This window comes from Euleptes europaea, chromosome 15, assembly GCF_029931775.1.
Source record: "Euleptes europaea isolate rEulEur1 chromosome 15, rEulEur1.hap1, whole genome shotgun sequence".
In the NCBI taxonomy this organism is placed as follows: domain Eukaryota; kingdom Metazoa; phylum Chordata; class Lepidosauria; order Squamata; family Sphaerodactylidae; genus Euleptes; species Euleptes europaea.
Window position 1 is genome coordinate 47,456,269 of NC_079326.1, and position 19,586 is coordinate 47,475,854.

Consider the following 19,586-nt stretch of genomic DNA (forward strand, 5'->3'; position numbering starts at 1 on the left):
ACAATCAGAATGTTCCAAATTCTACCGTTGTGGGAGAGAGCAAACCCATGCCATTCCCCTTCTGGCTCCACCACTACACATTCCCCTCTTCTGGCTCCACCACTACTGATTTTGCCATTAGAAAATTGGGCAGAACTATACAGAAAAACCCTGAAGAAATAAGGGGAAAAGAGAGAGGGACCTTGGGAAAGAAATGCAAATGACTGTCGTGGCATTTAGTCCATGGGTTGGGCAGAGAACTCTTGCCTTGTACTGTGTGTGTGTTAAGTGCCGTCAAGTCGCTTCGGACTCAGGCAACCCTATGAATGAAAGTCCTCCAAAATGTCCTATCTTTGACAGCCTTGCTCAGATCTTGCAAATTGAAGGCTGTGGCTTCCTTTACTGAGTCAGTCCATCTCTTGTTGGGCCTTGTTTTACAGTTTTTAAAGTGCAGAGTACAATGGATTAAAGTGTTTTGATAAGGTAATTCCGAAGAAACCACATTGCAGCTTCAAGTTAGAAGTGTTGGGCTGGGAAGATTGGGGGTGGGGGGGGAAAGACACTTACTTTTGAGCAAAATCTTTCAGGTCTTGAAGGATGGTAACTTTTAGCGGAACCTGGCGTTTGATGTAGATCTTGGGATGTGGTACGCAAACCTCAAGCAACCGAATAGGAGAATAACTACAAAAAGACGAGAACAACCATCTTCAGAACTGAAAGCCGTCGGATCCCACGTTATGGCTCACAATTCAGACACTGTTCCGAGCCACTACTCCGGTTAAACCAAGGTTAGGCACAATACACTAACGGAGCTTGCGTGCTAAAGTTTTCCTCTGCTCTAATTATTTGTTTAGGGAAAAAAGACCTGCTCGAGGAGGCTTACAACTAGAACAATAAAACAAAACCGTTAAAGACAAGCCAGGATATTAAAAAAAAATCAGTACAGGAGGATGTCAAGTAGGGTTGCCAGCCTCCAGGTGGTAAACACAGCCCATTTGGGGATAGTAATCCTGTGTTATTTACTTAGCTATTTATAGCTATTAGGACAGATATATAGTTGCACTGTCATTGGTCCTGTTTTTCATGTTATGTAGCTTGTATCGTATTATATTTTGCACTTTGTGATACACTTTCGCTCCTGTGGTTTGCTTCCTTACATTCTGTACTTACACAGTGGTGTCCCTTTTGAGTAACCTCCAGGTGGTGGCTGGAGATCTCCTGCTATTACAACTGATCTTCAGGTGACAGAGATCAGTTCCCCAGGAGAAAATGGCCACTTTGCCAATTGGACCATGGCATTGAAGTCCCTCCCCTCTCCATACCCCGCCCTCCTCAGACTCCACCCTCAAAATCTTCAGGTATTTCCCAACCCGGAGTTGGCAACCCTGCTGTCAATAGAGTAGGCCTCTTCATAGTTTCTTCATCTTACTCAAAAGCTTTGGTTCCAGCATGAGGCCTGTAGAACATGGAAAATCCTGCTACTGAGCATTACATTAACCACTAGACCATGGATCCCCAACCTTTTTGAGCCTGTGGGCATCTTTGGAACTCAGACATAGGGTGCTGGACGCATAGGGTTCCCAGGTCCCTCTTTGTAAGGTTACTTAACAGCTAGCGTTGGTTCCTGAAGAAGGCCAAACAAAGGCCGAAACAGGGTGTCAACTGGACCCCTGTAAAGCAAGAACCGCACCCTAACACACAGGGGAAGATCGGAACCTCGAAGTTATGGACATTAAGAGCCACTTCAATACGTGGGAATTCAACGCGCTTCATTTCATGTTGTGCTCTAGTATTTAGTTTACCGTCAATGTTAACGGCTTATCATATCTGTAACTTTGTGATTCATTTTGGGGCAACAATGTATGCTCCCAAGTATATGATATGAATATAATATCATTCTCCTATCTTACATGCGCTATTGATGCATATTTTCTCTATAAGGCTCCATACTGCTGGTTTAATTCTACTACCTGGCAGTTGGCAACACCATGGACGCAGCAACAAAATGGCTGCCGTTTCCATCACAAGTGAAGATCCTTGTGCTGTGATGGCAGCTGCAGCCAAGGCAACTTAAAAAAATCTGCATAGCTGATCAAACCCCCAATGGCCAATCAGAAGACCGACTGGGCAAAAGCCCCACCTGGCCCCTGCCCACTTTCAAAAAACATTTGGGGGACACCACGTTGGGGACCACTGAACTACACCACCAACCCAGTCAACGATTCCTACCCTGTTATTTAGGTAACTGAGATACATCCCAGAGGATGCCATTCCCTCCCTCCTGAGAGGCTAGAGACCTCTACCAAACAAAAGCCAGCCTTACCTGAAAGAGGCCACCATCTGATTGTACGAAAAATACTGGTGATAGTCGTGGTGTATGGAGTGGCCACAGGGCTCGGCGTTGGCTCTGCGGGTGTACTGGTGCCCGTAAAAACGCAGCTCGAGGTATTTGGCAAATGACATTGACCACGAGTCGTTGGAAAGCGGGACGACTGGTGTCACCTGGAGAGGTCAAAACTGAATGAATCGCACACAAAATCCACTGAAGTCCCTAACCACACCCAGTGCCTCAGAAATTATTTGGCATAGCCAGGAATCTCAAGTATGCACCCGCTTGGCTTTATTTCTAGTAGAAGGTGAAGCTAAGCCTGTCTCCAGACAACAGTGTTAAGTGGGAATATTAATAGTGCATTGGGAATATTAATAGTATCTTGGCACGGGTGCAGCGCTTGGGTATGTGTTCAAAATATTTCACATACATTAAAAGGTCAGTAAAATGAGCAAGCACTGGGTCATTACTGACCCACAGGGTGTCGGCACATCACAAAGTTTACTAGGCAGGCTGTGTTTACAGGGTGGTTCTCCACTACCTTCCCCAGTCATCTTCCCTTTACCCCAGCAAGCTGGGTACTCCTTTTACCAACCTCAGAAGGATGGAAGGCTGAGTCAACGTTGACCCGGCTACCTGATCGAATTCAGGTCATGAGCAGAGCTTGGACTGCAGTACTGCAGCTTACCACTCTGCACCACGGGGCTCCTTCATATACATTATCTTGCTATAATTGACAACAACCTTGTAAGACAAGAATATTACCACCTCCCTGTTGCTGATGTGGGGCTAAGAAATCGTTGTTTCATGGGCAGAGGACACACTCAAATCAGGAACTTTCCAATCCGCAGTCTAAGCCACTACATTACAACAGCTCTTGCAGAACTGATCTCTACCTAAACGGGCATCCTTCGCAAAGGTATGTTTATCCGGCAGGGCTACCTACAGGGGTCTGAGTGAAATTCGTTCTCAACCTTTTTTGCTCCATTCCCTCCTTCCACCATTGTTCAGGATATAATTCCTCCCTTCCCCAAATAGTCTATCTCAAAAGGTGCATTCCAAATAATATGCCCTTTGCTGAACAGTGGTCCCAATTCCCCCCTGCAACCCTAAAATCCCCCCCCGGGGGGGAATTCCCCCTTGTTGAGAATCCCTGCCTTAGAGCTTAGATGGAAAGCTCTAGCCATGCTCCATGTCCATCTCGTGATCTAATTAAGCTTGGAGAACTGGTCCCCCCAGATAAGAGACGATCGTTACCTGCTTGCATATTCTACACCAGGAGTAGGTCAAGATCGTGTGCTGGTAGCCGGGCACCGGGGAGTCCAGCTCCTTCAGGATGATCTGTACGCAGCCTTGCCCATGGACGAAGCGACGGATGTGGTGCACCATGGGGGTTTCACAGAACATGCTGGGGCACTGGTAAGAGGGCCTTGACACAAAGAAAGAGCATTGTGAGGGAAGCGGGTTCCATCCTGGGCAGCCGCTTCAGTTTGTTCATTCTTGATACAACAACCCACCTCTCCTGTTTCACCTCATATTGTACCTCTGTGTGTGCAAAAAGTGCTGTCCAGTCACACATGACTTCTGGCAGCCCACAGGGTTTTCAAGGCATGAGACGCATAGTTTAATGCATAGTTAAATTGTGGAATTCCCTGCCTCAGGATGAGGTGATGGCTGCCAACTTGGAAGGCTTTAAGAGGGGAGTGGACATGTTCATGGAGGAGAGGGCTATTTATGGCTCCTAGTCAAAATGGATGCATACCTATTCTCTCCAGGATCAGAGGAGCATGCCTATTATATTGGGTGCTATGGAACACAGGCAGGATGCTGCTGCTGCAGTCGTCTTGTTTGTGGGCTTCCTAGAGGCTGGGTGCTGTATGAGCAGACTGCTGGACTTGATGGTCCTTGGTCTGATCCAGCATGGCCTTCCTTATGTTCTTATGGAGGACAGGGCTATCAATGGCTACTAGTCAAAATGGATACCAATCATGATGCATATTATGTCCAGTATCAGAGGAGCATGCCTATTATATGAGGTGCTGTGAAACACAGGCAGGATGCTGCTGCTGCAGTCATCTTGTTTGGGGGCTTCCTAGAGGCACCTGGTTGGCCACTGGGTAAGCAGACTGCTGGACTTGATGGGCCTTGGTCTGATCCAGCAGGGCTTTTATTATGTTCTTATGAGACTTACATAGGCGGTTTGCCATTGCCTTCCATACCTCAGGTAACAAAGAAACCCTCTATTACAATGGCAGATGTTGCATCTCCACAACATCTGTCACCCAAACTACTGATAGCCTTCTCTTTGCTGGCTTTCTCCCTGACTTGTGACTGTTTTAGTTATACAATGCTTCCTGTTATGGTTTGTATTAATATTGAGAGTTTAGTATTGATTTTCACTGAACATTTTGAGTTTGTTTTTACTTTGCCATTAGCTGACCTAAGCAGGACCCTGAGGAGGTGGCGGATAAACCTTCTAAATGAATGACTAAAATAAAGAGGGAGATAAATTGGAACCCTGACCTGGATGGCCCAGTTTATCCTGATCTTATCAGATCTTGGAAGCTGATTTAATTATTTTATTTATTTATTCTGTGATTTCTAGCCCGCCCTCCCCAGCCAAAGCCGGCTCAGGGCGGGTTACACCATCTAAAATTATACCAGCGATATTAAAACTTATAACAACAAAACCCAATTAAAACACACAAAATCCAAAGATGGTGCGACAATCCAGACATATTGGCCAAGCAAATAGGCTGGCATCCCCTCAAGTCGATCTGATATACACATAGGAGGAGGGGGGATGAGGGAGGCCAGCAGTTGTAATATCTAAGCGGGGTCAGTACATGGATGGGAGACCAGCATGGAATGCCAGAGTCGCTATGCAGAGGAAGGCAACGTTGAACTGATTTAAGTATGGTTTTCCAAGTTAACTTCTCATTTTGCTAGAATGATCTGCCTGCGATTGACCTGGAAGCACCTCAGTGGAGAAGCCGAGGAAGCCCCTAGCTTCCAACGCCATGGGAAGCTAACTTGTGAGGGCCAAACTGTTCTGCCTAACACTGTTTCTTCATTGTATTTGATCCGTTGTTAGCTGCCCTGCACCTGGCTCCGGCCAGGGATTGAGGGCCGGGTAAAAATCTAAGCAAATAAATAAATAAGCAGCACTTCTCTCTCTTTCCCATTGCCCAAGATCCTTTTAACTGGAGAGGCCAGGAAATAAATGTTCTATCTTGCGGCCCACCAAGCTAACACTCCACCATAGAGCTCTGGGCCATACCAGGGCCTAGATGAGAGGCTAGTGGGAGCGTCACACATTTTTTTCTCCTGACGTTTTAAAAGAAGGGGGGTTGTAATAAAATGAATCATTCCTATATAGGCAGACCAATATGAGGATAAAGTTAACTTTGGTACCAGACCAGACACACCCCTTAGCCAGAACTCCATGCTGAAATAAGAATGTGCTGGGGTGGATGCAACCATTCTCCACAGACCTTTCCTTCAGCTTAAGGAAACTTCCTCCAACGGCAGAAGAAAAGAGCAAAAATCCAGTAGGACCTTAAAGACTATCAAAATTCCTGGCAGGGTATGAGCTTTCAGAGCCGCTGAAGTTGGAAGGCAGCTTCTCAGCATGGCTGCCAACCTCCAGGTGGGGTCTGGAGATCTCCCAGAATTATGACTGGTCTCCAAATGACAGAGATCAGTTCGTCTGGAGAAAACAGCTGCTGCGGAGGGTGGCATTATATCCCATCAACGTCCCTCCGATCTCCAAACCCCACTCTCCCCAGGTTCCACCAGGAATTTCCCGACCCAGAGTTGGCAACCCTACTCCTCAGGCTGGAGTAAGGCTTCCAACTTTGCTCAGCAGAGTAGTAAGATTGGTCAGGATCCACCCCGTCCCCCACTGTCAAGAGAGCTATTAAAAAAGAATCTCACCTGAAGCAATACCGTTCGAGAAACACACCCAAAGTGAGATCATTCTTTCCATAGAATTCCATCGTCACAATCCTAAAATGATTGAGAACAAGTTAATACCCTTCTTTTTAATGGTTTGAAAAGTCCTGTAATACGCCTCCCTAGAATGTTCATGGGGGCTTCCACTTTGCCAAAAGCAGATGTTCTTTATTGAATATCCTTTATTGAAACATTTATATCCAACCCTTTTGCCCCTCAGGAGTGGTCTGAATCACCAATAAAATCCTGCAGCTACACATGGAAACAAAATCAGTACATAAAAGACCACCACACTTGCAGGTACACCTGATACCATGATAACATTCAGCCAAAAAGCTCACAAGACAGAAAGTTGCAAGACAGAAATACCTCAGGAAAGATAATTTCTTGGCCTTGGGTTAGATCCAGCAGAAGGAGCCTTCCACTGATGTAAGGGGCCTTCCCACCACAACCATATTTCACCAGGAAAAGGGGCTTTCTTGTGGAAGCAATCAACTCAGCTGGTGGAAGGGAGATGCAGGACCCAGCCCTCTTTGGGGAGGCTGTTTCAGAGCACCGGGCCACAGAAAAAGCCGTGGTACCTATCACGGTGCTAAGATACGGTACTGGCCAGTAAGAAGTGTTGAGAGGAATGCAGCTGTCAAGCCGGTTTATACAGGGAGAGACATTCCTTTTTAAGCAAGTAGGTCCAAAGTCCTGTCAAGGTTTTTACAGAGCCTTACGCTGGAAATGGCACATTCCTAGAATAACTTCCCCACGAATCATCAAGTATGAGCTATTTTCACTGGTGTAGCCACTGGCAAAAGTTGGACCGAGGTCAAGAGTTGCTCCTGCTCGACCTCGTTTGCCTCCAAGGTGGTAAGGAAAGAGTGTGGCTTCTTCATTTTCTCTTGCAGACGTGAGCGCATATATAGCAAACCCTTACGGCTATAGCTACATCAGATGCAGTAATTCCACTATCACTGGGGCCAGGGCAAACCCTGCCACGGAAGGGCATCTCCAGAAGTTCCTCAAACTTTATTTTATTGGATGTCCCACGCTCTGACTTAACTCTGTATAATCTCCCTTGAGTCCCGGTGAGAAAGGTGGACTATAAATAATAACAACAATAAGAGTTGGTTTTTATATGCCAACTTTCTCTACCACTTAAGGGACACTCAAACCGGCTTACAATCACCTTCCCTTCCCCTCCCCACAACAGACACCCTGTGAGGTGGGTGGGGCTGAGAGAGCTGCAGGCTCTCTGCATGTGACACTGAGGATTTCCGGGTCTTTTGACACCCTGCTGGGGGAAGAGGAGTCGTGCCACAAAGATGGCCCCTTCCCCTCCTTAAACTTAGGCTGGGGATACTGGAAGGCAGGCAGATTTTTCTTCTAAACCTGGAGTTCAGCCCTCCTTCAGATACTGGAGGGGTGAGAGAGGTACTGAACCAATTAGAGGGCAGTGGTCTTCCACCTTTCCAGACCCAGGGCCCACGGAGTCACAAGAAAGTGACTGGAAGTCATGTGAAATTACTGTCATGCAAGAGGAAGTGGGGGCAACCTCACTGGAATCAACACCAGAACTGTGAACAGTGGACCAAGAGAACTGAGAGTCGGAGAAACAAACTGTGCCCCAGGGCAGCTCCCACAGCATCAAACAGGGTCATGACGGAATCCTCTCCACCATAGAGCACTTCACTGTCGTTCTGATCATAACATCCCTGTCATCTTTGCTCTCTACGCAGTAGCTTCTTCCAAAAAAAAACAAGCAAAACGTCGAGGCTCTATTGGGGATCTTGACCCAATAGGAAGAAGCTCCACAACACATGCAAGGGTCACAACCCTTGGGTTCAAGACAAGAAAATTAGAGAGCTTGAGGAGATCTGTCTAACTCCTCGAGCATTCTCCTTCAGTGAGAGGACCCTAAAGAAGGTGCAAAGGAGTTTCGGCGTTCCCTCCCCCCCCACCCCAACTCTCCTCAAAAGCCCTGACCGGGATGACCCAGGCAAGCCTGCTCTCATCAGATCTTGGAAGCTAATCAGGGTCCACCATGGTTAGTACTTGGTTGGCAGACCACCAAAGAAGTTCAGGGCTGCTACACAGACACAGGCAATGGCAAACCACCCTTGTCTTGAAAAGCCCATGAGGGGTTGCCATAAAGTTGGCTGCAACTTGACAGCACTTTCCACCACCCAATCCTTGAAAGTGTTCTGATCTGAAGTCAAAGGAAGAACTGCAGAGTCTGCACCCCCCTTGTGTCCTCCTCCAATGCCCAGGGTCATACACATGCACTCCCATCTAGTCTTTATGTAGGAAGGAAAAATCTCCTTGGGGATTACAATGCATATTTAAGTTAACCAGGATGCATATTTAAGTTAACCAGGGAAGAAAGACAGACAGAAAGGAGTTTCATACCACGGGCTAACGCAGGCACTTGGAGCATTGCTGGACTGGGTCGAAGAGCTGCTGAACAGCACACAGAGCCTCTGATGATTCAGAGGGCTGAGGCAGTCCACCTGGCAAGGAACACCCAACAGGGAATTAATAAACCATTCAAAACTGCACACCTACTGCTGAAATGCAGAGGAGGAAAACCCTTTCCGTGAAAAAGGAGACTTTGGGCCCCTGATACGTTTTTAAATTATCTTGCCTGGCTGTTCAAGCCAAACAATTTCAGCTCTCTGGTCTAGGAAAAGGCATGGATAATGTTACAACAGACCAGGCGCACAGTTCTTTGGTACATGAAGTACAAGATACATGTGCAATGCATGCCCAAATCATCCCCCTCTACTTTGTTCATCCCCTTAGCAGACACTGCAAGGCCATGTGTAATACCCCCAACTTGGAAATACAGAGACAGTTCCCCCCTCTCTTTAAAGCTGTCCGATTCTGGAGCATTTGCCTTAAGGCAGAGGTCCCCAAACTTTTTGAGCCTGCGGGCACATTTGGAATTTTGACACAGCATGATGGGAGCAGCAACAAAATGGCTGCCACAAAATGGCTGCCGCAGGAGGCGGGGCCAGCCAGAAAAAGATTTCCACATTTTAACTTTAGTAACACAGTGCAGATCCGTGTGCTGTGGAGGCAGTTGCCGCCAAAGCAACATTAAAAAAAATCTGCATAGCCAATCAAATTTCCAATAGCCAATCAAAAGCCTTGCTGGGCAAAAAGCTCTACTTGGCCCCACCCACTTCCTAAAAACACTTGGCAGGAGCCATGGCGCCCACAAGCACCACGTTGGGGGACCCATGCCTAAGGTCAGTGCTTCTCAAAGCTAGAAGCTCTTCCCTCCCAGCAGCAAAGACTTAACATAGACGTTTTTGCTGCACACCATGCTAACAACGCACACTAGCAGAGTAACACTCAGGCCAGATCCCGATCACCGCAGCTCCTTCCCGTTCCACCTCCCCACTTCTTAGCTGGAGGGTTTTAGGAAAGAACATAACCTGCCTTGATATTCAAGGTGGGTTGCTGCATTAGTCTGTAGCAGCAAAATAAAATGGGCTTGGTGGCACCTTAGAGACAAACAGTTTATTCCAGCGTCGAGTCCTTGTGAGTCAGAGCTCCCTTCACAATGGAAACAGAGACAATATACCTACCAGAAAGATGTTACAAAGAATGGATATTGTTTTAAGCTAGCCTGTCAAAACAGTTGGATCGTGTTTTAAACTGGCTTAATCTTTGTAATATCTCTCCCCCACCCACTTTTCTGTCATAATATATGGATCAACATAATGGAGGCACACTTCAATGCACCTGATGAAGCGAGCTGACAAACACAATCTTGTGCTGGAATAAAGTCATTTTTGTCCCTAAGGTCTACATGCCCCAATTCTCTGATGCTTATCCACACAGTAAAATACAATTGTACATCTTCCTTTTTCAAAAGCAGACGACTGCCTGAAATTTAATGGGTGTATGGCATAAGGAAGGAAGGAAGGTCTAGTTTGACAGAAAAAACACTGCCCGTAGATCGAGCACCGCAGTTTAGTGTGCTATCCCATTTTCCTTATAAAAAGTATATGCTTTTCTTTCCAAGTCCCCCTATATGCAAACAAAGACAGCCCAAACACGTCCACTTACTTTATGAGCCCACAAAGATTCGTTCTGAACAAACCCTTTCTCACAGTCTTCCACTTTCGTACCAGGGGTCTCTTTCTGTTGAACAAATGGGTCTGAGCTCTTCTGGGCTATCCTCCCTCCCCTGGCCCGGTAGTCAGACAGCATCGTGGCCAGCACTTTGCACGTGCTCAGAGGCTCAGCGATTCGGCTAACAACCAACTCGTGGGGAGGCAAGATCTGAACGGGCTTGGCCTGGGTGCTTCCGTTCATGGCCTGCAGCCCACAGATGTCCCTGAGCAACTGTTTCTTCTTGCGGCTCTCCAGCTCTTTGCACTCCTTATTGAGAAGAGGAGACAAATAAACCTGCTCCGGGAAATACTCCCTGGTGGGGCACCTCATGCCCCTGTCTGTGAGCAGAAAGGGCTCTGGGAAGGTGATTATGGGGGAAATGCAGAGAATGACGTCCTGCAACGGTGGCTTAAAGGCTACAGAGAAGGATTTGAGGCGATCTTCTGAGGAGGTAACTTCTTCCATGATGTACAATCCGGTGTCATCTTGCAGGGGGTCCCTAAAAACTCTCGTGTGGCTCTTGGGCTCTGGGAGACTGTCCAAGTCCTGCAGGCTATCCAACTGGTCGCCATCTAAAATCCCCAGGTGGAGGGCCAACAGCGGCTCTGGCACCAGTGTTGACATAAAGGGGACTGCAGTTGAAGAATCCACGAGGTGGTGCCCTTGCGGGTCACCGACGTCATCTTCTATCAGAGTTTTTTGTTCCGAGACACTGACGTCATTGGAGGACACCAATTCCGAGATAACGGGCAGCTTGTCGGAAAACACGTCTGCGTCCTTTATCGTCGTGGCAGATTCTCGGTTCAGCAGGTTTTGATACCCATTTTCTTCTCCGCCCTGCTTTTCGGGCGGAGAGCGAAGGGAGCCGTTTTTGGCCAGCGTCGGGGGCATGGCAAACTCGTCCATGAGGAAGGAGATCTCCAGCTGGGAATGGTAAGCCACGCAGATCATGAAGATGAGGATCTCCTTGACCCGAGCCAGCTCGTATTCGCCGGCGCCGCGCAGCTTGATAGTGCAGCCCAGGTGCTGCGGACATCCGTCAAAAAACATCAGCGTCTTCGTTTGCTCTGGGAAATTAAGAGGGCACACAGGAAGAGAGGAAAAGACGATGGAGACGGGCAATTTTAGCACGAGGCAAATACACATACTGACCTAAGGCAGCTTGCATAATACACAGTCAAATTGTTTTAATTTAGATCACAATGGGTAGCCATGTTAGTCTGTCAGCTAATTTCTCCACGCCTACTACCCCTCTGCATATCACACCTAATCCAATTACGCCTGCTAATATCATTTGCTTGGGTGGGACCGTGGCTCAGTGGTAGAGCATCTGCTTGGCATGCAGAAGGTCCCAGGTTGTCCCCAGCATCTCCAGCTAAAGGGACTAGGCAGGTAGGCGATGTGAAAGACCCCTGCCTAAGACCCTGAAGAGCCGCTGACGGACTTTTATGGGCCATGGGTCTGAATCAGTATAAGGCAGCTTCATGTGCTCAACCATATGCCTGTAATCTACATGCTTGGGTTGTTTTGTTAGTGGTATGGTACTAGCCACATATTTTAAGAGTTTAACATTTGAATGTTAATATTTTATATTTCTTATCTGCTTTTATGTTCTTTTTAACTCATCTATACCGTTTTAATGTTGTTACTCTAATAAATACATAATAAATAAATGCACACTTCTGGGCAAACCAGGTCTGGACATCTCAGTTCTACTCACCATTAGGTAACTGGAACATCTGGATGTAAAATTTGTGGCAGGTTCCCAGGTGTGGCTTGGTCAACAACTGATCCATCGACATCACTAAGTCTCCCTGAGTCATTCGACTTACTCTGTCCAAGACTTGCTGTAAGACATTGGTAAGATCAAGAATGAGTCTCAATCTACATCTCACGTTGCGTGATGCAGGGAGAAAGAATCACAGGTTAAACTTTTGTCTATTATAGCCTACCAGTTAGATAACATGATGTTCAAGTGTCCTCCAACGCAAGATGACAATATTATTATCATTAATAACATAACAACAACAACAACAACAATATATTTCAACAATAATAGGACCACTCTAGACAAGACAACTTTAGGTAAAGGTATAATTATGACATATGCATAGAAGGAAGAAATAGGTTCTCAAAAGGAGTGCCAATGTTTTCTTTGTGCCCAACTAGCACTTTTTTTTGGAGAAGTGCCACCTCTTATTTTTCTTCTGGAAGCTCAAAACACACGGCCTCATGGATGGAGGAGAACAGGTGATGGTTGGTTGGTTGGTTTGCCCAGGTATGGATGGGGCATTCCTGTTTGAATCCCATTTGCTGCACACCGCTTCAAGGGCCATGGAGAGAAATCTAGCAGTTTAACCTCAGCTCAGGGGTGAGGCAGTATGAACCAATGCCTCCTCTGCAAGCTATGGGGAGAAGGCATCACCTAAAACCCTAAAAATTGCCCCTTGATACTTGAAGATCTGTATAGCCCTTGTTAAGAATCACTGGATTATCAAGACACAAGACTAAAACAAAGCTATTGACTAGTTCCCAACTGTAGGCGTAGGCTCTACCAAACACAGATCTGGCACTTGGAAATACAAACCTGCAACATTATACCACTAGTGAACTTTCCTAAATTTAAACAGCTACATTTCCCCAGCAAAAGCAGAGATAGAAACAGGGTAAAAAAAAACATGTTTACAGGTGCAGTGAGGAGAAGGCATGTGGGAAAGAGACAGGCGAGCAGTCAACTCTATGTCCTAGCTCTATGCTTGCAGGCAGCAGCATTCTTGAACCTTTTGCAAAGACAATCAGGATACCAGCCACTTTAAGAAAAAGCAACGGCATTTTTAAAAATCCTCATAGCGCTATGCAGAGGAGGAAAGCGCTATCGAGTTACAGCCCGTTTACGGCAATCCGGTAGGGTTTTCAAGGCAAGGGACATTCAGAGGTGGTTTGCCACTGCCTGCCTCTGAGCAGCAACCTTGGACTTCCTTGGTGGTCTCCCATCAAAGTATTAACCAGGCAGGACTGACCCTGTTTGGTTTCCGGGATTTGACAAGATCGGGCTAGCGTGAGTCACCCACATCAGTGCTATACCCACCATACGCAAACACAAAGATTCTTAAACTAAACAGTAACTGGACAGAGAACAGCCTATAAACTATTTATGCCTCCAAGAACATTTTCCTTTGTGTTGGTTCATATTTAAAGCTCAACCCACCCCACGCTCCACTGAGAATTCCAGCACTTACCGGCTTCACATTTGTGACTAGAGTAATACCATGTTCCAGCAGCAATTCCTGGGCGATGTGGGCCACCGTTTTTTCGACCAGGACCAAAGTAGGCCTGACGTCCACTATCCGCTGAACATAGTTCTTCAAAAACTCCCTCTCCTAACAAAGCGAGAAGAGGTCAGGTGTCAGTGTTGAGAGATCAGACAGCACTTGGAGGATTAAGTGCCTTTAAGGCAGGGGTCCCCAAGCTTTTTGAACCTATGGGAACCTTTAGAATACTGACACGGTGTCAGAAATGGCTGCTGCAAGAGGCGGAGCCAGCCCGCCCGCCACAAAATGACTCCTGCAGCTTACCTTCAGTCACACATTGAAGGCCCTTGTGCTAGTAGCTGCTGCCAAAGCAACATTTTTAAAAATCAGAATAGCCAGAAGCCTTGCTGGGGAAAAGCCCCATCTGGCTCCACCCACTTTCTAAACACACTCGGCGGGCACATGGAAAGGTGTTGGCGGGCACCATGGCACCCATAGACACGACGTTGGGGACCCCTGCTTTAAGGCTACAAAATGTTTAACTGGAAGCAATTCTTATTAAAATCAATAATTAGAGATGTAGCAGCCTTACCCCCCTCCCAACGTCTCTGACAGGAAAATTAGGAAATTTTGCAGAGCACTAAATTTTTTCCCCTATGGAATATTTTCTCTTCTTTTGGAATGCGTGAAATGCTTTAAGATAAGGGACTCTTACTCAAAATCTATGGCATGAAACATTTTTCTTAAGATAACCTACAGCATTAGGTAACACTAATCTCTGTGTACACAGTAGACATGTATGACATTTTTGAGGAACTTCTGTTAAAATGTAAGTTTGGCAACAACTAATATGCTACTGTGTGTCTAGTAAGTTATTCAAGGATTTAGTTTTTTCAGTGCTAAAAGTTTAACATCTACTGTTAGTCCTGCTATTATGACTGTATGAAACTGGTTCTGCCCAGATATAGCTTATTCTCTTTACTACAAAATTTGGTTAATTTCAACTATTATTTCTTCCTGCCTCTGAGATGGCAAAAATTAAGACACGTGTGCTAAGGCAGCATCAGGTACACCATACTGCAGCTCTTACATGTGCTGGTTGAATATGTTTCACATGAACACACGATATGTTTCACATGAACACATGAAGCTGCCTTACACTGAATCAGACCATTGGTCCATCAAAGTTGGTATTGTCTACTCAGACCGGCAGCGGCTCTCCAGGGACTCAGGCAGAGGTCTTTCACATCACCTACTTGCCTAGTCCCTTTAACTGGAGAAGCCGGGGATTGAACCTGGGACCTTCTGCATGCCAAGCAGATGCTCCACCACTGAGCCATGGCCCTTCCCCATAATATTTGTAATTTTGCTTGTAAGAGAACGAAGACACTGACAATTTTAAATTCCATAAATATGCCAAATTCATATGCACTAAGTTATAAACAAATGCATTTGAGCTTGGTAAAGCAAAAAAATAAGGCCAGATTTGAGGGGAAATATTGCATATTTAAATAATAATAATAATCCCCAAAATGGAAAAAGAATTAGTCCCCTGGCTTCAAAAGCTTTCAGAAACTTAATATTTCTACCAATAACTAACAGAGCTGAGCAACGGGATTTTCATACCAACAAGGCAATAAAAACTGAGATACTTGTGCCATGGAAATTTGCTGGATGAATGGTCAGCCTAACCCACCCCCCACAGGGCTGTTGTTGTGAAGATAAAATGGAGAACGATATTATAAGCTGCTCTGGGTCTCCACTGCAGAGAAAAAAAGTAGGGTATAAACATCTAAATAAATAAATACCGGGAAGGGATCCAACCACCCTCCAAGTAAATTCCCTCCAGCTAAAGCAGCTCCTCCAACAGAAGAGCCACTCAATTAGGAGGACAACTTCAACCTTGAGCCAAGAGGAAAGGCAGGTATAAATATTTAAAGAACCAAACATACTTTTATGCATGGAGTGGAAAGATTAGGGGTAGGATCCACCCCCACCCCAGAATACTATATTCTGCAAAGGTGCTTTAAGAAACAGTCAGATACTTTTTTTTTTTTTTTAGTTAAAACAGCTCTGAAGAAACATGCTGTTTGGAACAGGGTGCACAATCCTGAACAGCAGGACAAGGCAATGCTCCTGTGATAACGTCTTAGAAACACAACAGCCATGGAACTGGCTAGTCAAGTCATTAGGGCTGGACGAGACCCTACAAAACACAGACGAGAGAAAGATTCTACCACCTGACGGACTATGGGATCTATACACGTAAACTTCGTTTCTTCTCGGTAGAGGTATTCAATGGAGCATTTCAGCAGAAGAATTTTGGGGGTTTTAATACAGAAGTTCATCTGAGGGGACAGAAAAAACGAGACAAAGTTGTTAAAACGCAAAAAAAAATTACATATGTGTCTAATGTTCATTATGCAAATTTTTGACCTCCCTCCTGAAAATAGTGTCAGTGTGGTGTTAATAGTTAGAGTAGACAAAAAAGAGCACGGTGCAAAGTTGAGAGTTTATTTAGCTCTTTTAGATCCCTGCGTGTTTCGCAGTTTGTTTCATCAGGAGATCTTGTATAGAAATTTCTCAATTCCCACCTTGAACAACTGAATCCAATTGAATTTAGTTGATCAAGGTGGGAACTGAGAAATTTCCATAGAAGATTCCCTGACAAAGCAAATTACGAACCACGTAGGGATCTAGAACAGCTAAATGAACTCTCAACTTTGCACCTTGCCCTCCTTGGTCTTCTCCTGCCCAATGGTGAGGCCTTTCCCCCCCACACCTTTAATGGTTAGAGTGTCAGACTAAGACTGGGGAATTCCAGGTTCGAATCCTCCGCTCTGCCATGGAGGCTTGCTTGGAGACTCTGGGCCAGTCAAACGCTCTCAGCCCCACCTACCTCAAGGGGTTGTGAGGATAACATAGAGGAGAGGAGAACCATGTAAGCCCCCTCGGGCTCCCACTGGGGAGAAAGATGGGGGAAGAAGTAAACTTTTCAGGTTACCTGTGTGCGCAAGTGTGTGAATGTGCTGTTGACTCATTTCATATTGCTGTGAAATGTCATTCTAATAAAATGAAACATGTAACACAATTCTGCTCCTGTGAAGCATAAAACTCGCTAAGTACACGAATCCGGTGCAGTTGTTTTTGACATTTCAGGCATCCACTGGACCACATCACCAAGATGTGGTGGTGGGGATCCTTGTTCAGATCCTGCGCACACACGAACACCAGTATTTTGCCAAACAAACACTTCCAGAAGGTAGGCAAGGCGTGTGTAGAACCAGGGCAAAATAATACAACAATAATAATGCAAGTCTGAAGATATACTAGAGAGCATAGTGATAGAATCCAGGTCACAAGCTTTCTAGTATGAAGGAATGAGGAGAGTCAAGACAGCAAAACTCGGAGCTGCAGAACTGGTTCTTCGCACAGAAATGACAGGGAGCAAAGACATTTCTCTATATGAGCCTTTCCTCAAGGCATACAAAATCAGAAACAGCTGCAGCCTACCTTTTTATGAACTATGTTCTTGGTGCACACAAAACCGTTCACCATCATGGAGTCAAATTTTTTCCCGCCAGGGATCTGGCAAAACAGCAAAGATTGTTACATTTAACCCCCAAGTGTTCCAGTCACATATACTTTGAGTTAATAAGTGAAGCTGTTTTACAGCAAGGGCTTTTTACCATCACCATCAATAAGCCACACAGAAACAGGCTCTGGAGGACGTCACCAGAGCTCAGTTCCTTTGAACAGCCCGTGTGGAATGAAGAATTCTCTGCCTACACCAGGGGTCCCCATACTGGTGCCCATGGGTGCCCAGGTGCCTACCATTTACAGTGGTTTCAAAGGGAAACAATGGAGAACCCCCCAAAACACCGGTATAATAATCTGGTTCAAGGGCTAATCCAGGTCTATTCAATTTGTGACCCAGCAGCAATGCTCTGGGGGTTCGCCCGATGCTCAAACAATTATCCCCGTTTCTACAGACCAAAGGTTAAGTTGGCTGGCCAAAAGCCACACAATCCTGGACTAGTTTCGGTTTGTCATGGCAGAAATTCCCACAGTCCTTTTCCATTGTTCAACCATCAGCCTGACTCTACATTTTTTATTTTCTGTTTACAACTTACAAATACACCACATACATACTAACACCTACACACCTATCTACTAAACACTTACCTCACATCAAACATTACATGGCGCTTTAGTTTGGACTATATCAATTATCAAAATGTTCTCTCTCTCTACCACCTACTCCACTTTGTTTCTTATTTCATATTTTCTCAGTTAGTCAATTAATTACTCATTCTGTTTATGTTTCTCATTAGGATATAAGTTGCTTCACTATATCTCTTACATAGTTTTCTGAAAAACCTACACATTACTTATTACAGTTAATGCAGTTTCTATTAAAACCATTACTTAATACACTGTTATTTAATATAAAGCTGCATCTAGGTAACTGAACACATGAACACATGAAGCTGCCTAATACTGAATCAGACCCTCGGTCCATCAAAGTCAGAATTGTCTACTCAGACTGGCAGCGCCTCTCCAGGGTCTCAGGCAGAGGTCTTTCACATCACCTACTTGCCTAGTCCCTTTAACTGAAGATGCCAGGGATTGAACCTGGGACCTTCTGCATGCCAAGCAGATGCTCTACCACTGAGCCACAGCCCCTCCCCATCTATTGCTTCAGCTATTCACTCTTAACATATTACTTGTTACATACACTTATCCATTTATAGCATAAATTATCCAAATTGTTAAAGATTTACATGTTTGCATAATCATTATATGATTTCCACTTTCTTTCGAACTCTTCCATTAGCCATCAGCCTGAGTCTTGTTCTTTCTCTTTCCTTCCTCAGCTCCCGCCCCACTGACTCACTTTCTTGATGTGGACAAACTGGCGGATGTCCATGTCGTCGTCTCTATTCTTGACGTCGGGACGGACAGTCTGAACCACCTGGCAGACGACGGGCACGATGATGTCCCTCCAGGAGAGGGATAAGGATTCGCTGTACAGCAACTGCTGGAGCAGGGCCAGCATGTGGTTGTGATTGGCCGAGCTGCAGGGAAAGGGTTAAAAAAGAATCAAGGGGGGAAAAGGAACCCCACAGCTCCTGTTACAAAGGCTGCTGTTTCTTCATACTTCAACAGTTTCTATGAGATACATCCAGCCATCCAAATAAGATGTGAGGATCCGTCCCTTAGGCCCCGCCTCTTACCCCAGCGGCCTGGCCGGCTCGACTCCGAGGGTGCTTCCTTGGCCTCAGAATGGAAGTCGAGGAAGGACTTTCTCCACTCCTCTCCACCCCACGGCTGGTCTCTGCTCCACTGAGCCCACGCTCCACAGCAGACCGCATCTTCCTCCCCGGCCTCCGCGCCCCTCCCGGGTCATATAGGCCAGGCCCCCTGGGGTTCTGCCTCTTCCTGATACTCCCCTCCTGCCCTGCTGGGGCTCCACCAATCGTCCGCCCCCAGCATCTGTGTCCCGCCCTCCCCCTCAGCGGAGCCGCGGCCCTGGCTCAGCTGTTCGGCGGCTCCTGCCTCACCTCCCCCACCAGCGCCTGCCCGCCTCTCTGGCTTCTCCTCGCCCAGCTCTTTCCCCGCCGGGAGAGGCTACAGCTGAGCAGGGGGCCCTGGCGCGGCTCTCGGAGGCGGTGCCTCTTGAGCCCTGCCGTCGCTGGGCTGCGTTGCAGCATTGCCCGGTTCTACCCCCACCCCGGCCAGGAAGATGTCTCCCCCAGGAGTTGCTCGGGCGTCGGAACAACCGGCTCCGCCCCCGCGCCGAGGGACGGGCAGGAGTCCCACCCGGTAAGTGCTCTGCCGGGTAGGCCCGCCGCCGGGGCTTGCCCGGGCGCGGGACAAAAGGGCACATCGTTTACATCTAACATGTTCACCTCTGCCTGAAAAATGAACTTGTAACTCTAGATGTCAGGGTACCATGG

The 19,586-nt window shown here is 46.5% G+C and overlaps 1 protein-coding gene across 1 annotated transcript in view; it reads right to left on the reverse strand.

Annotated features, from left to right (window-relative positions):
* Positions 1–19,586, reverse strand: part of PIKFYVE (phosphoinositide kinase, FYVE-type zinc finger containing) — a 73,804-nt gene that overhangs the window by 23,144 nt on the left and 31,074 nt on the right. Inside the window, exons 13-23 of the mRNA XM_056861126.1 lie at positions 18,524–18,704; positions 17,140–17,214; positions 15,867–15,974; positions 13,615–13,755; positions 12,096–12,222; positions 10,328–11,442; positions 8,660–8,760; positions 6,245–6,316; positions 3,566–3,737; positions 2,303–2,481; positions 547–660 (exon numbers count right to left, since the gene is read on the reverse strand). Coding sequence (XP_056717104.1) covers positions 547–660; positions 2,303–2,481; positions 3,566–3,737; positions 6,245–6,316; positions 8,660–8,760; positions 10,328–11,442; positions 12,096–12,222; positions 13,615–13,755; positions 15,867–15,974; positions 17,140–17,214; positions 18,524–18,704 — 2,385 coding nt within the window. The remainder of the gene's footprint in view (positions 1–546; positions 661–2,302; positions 2,482–3,565; positions 3,738–6,244; positions 6,317–8,659; positions 8,761–10,327; positions 11,443–12,095; positions 12,223–13,614; positions 13,756–15,866; positions 15,975–17,139; positions 17,215–18,523; positions 18,705–19,586) is intronic.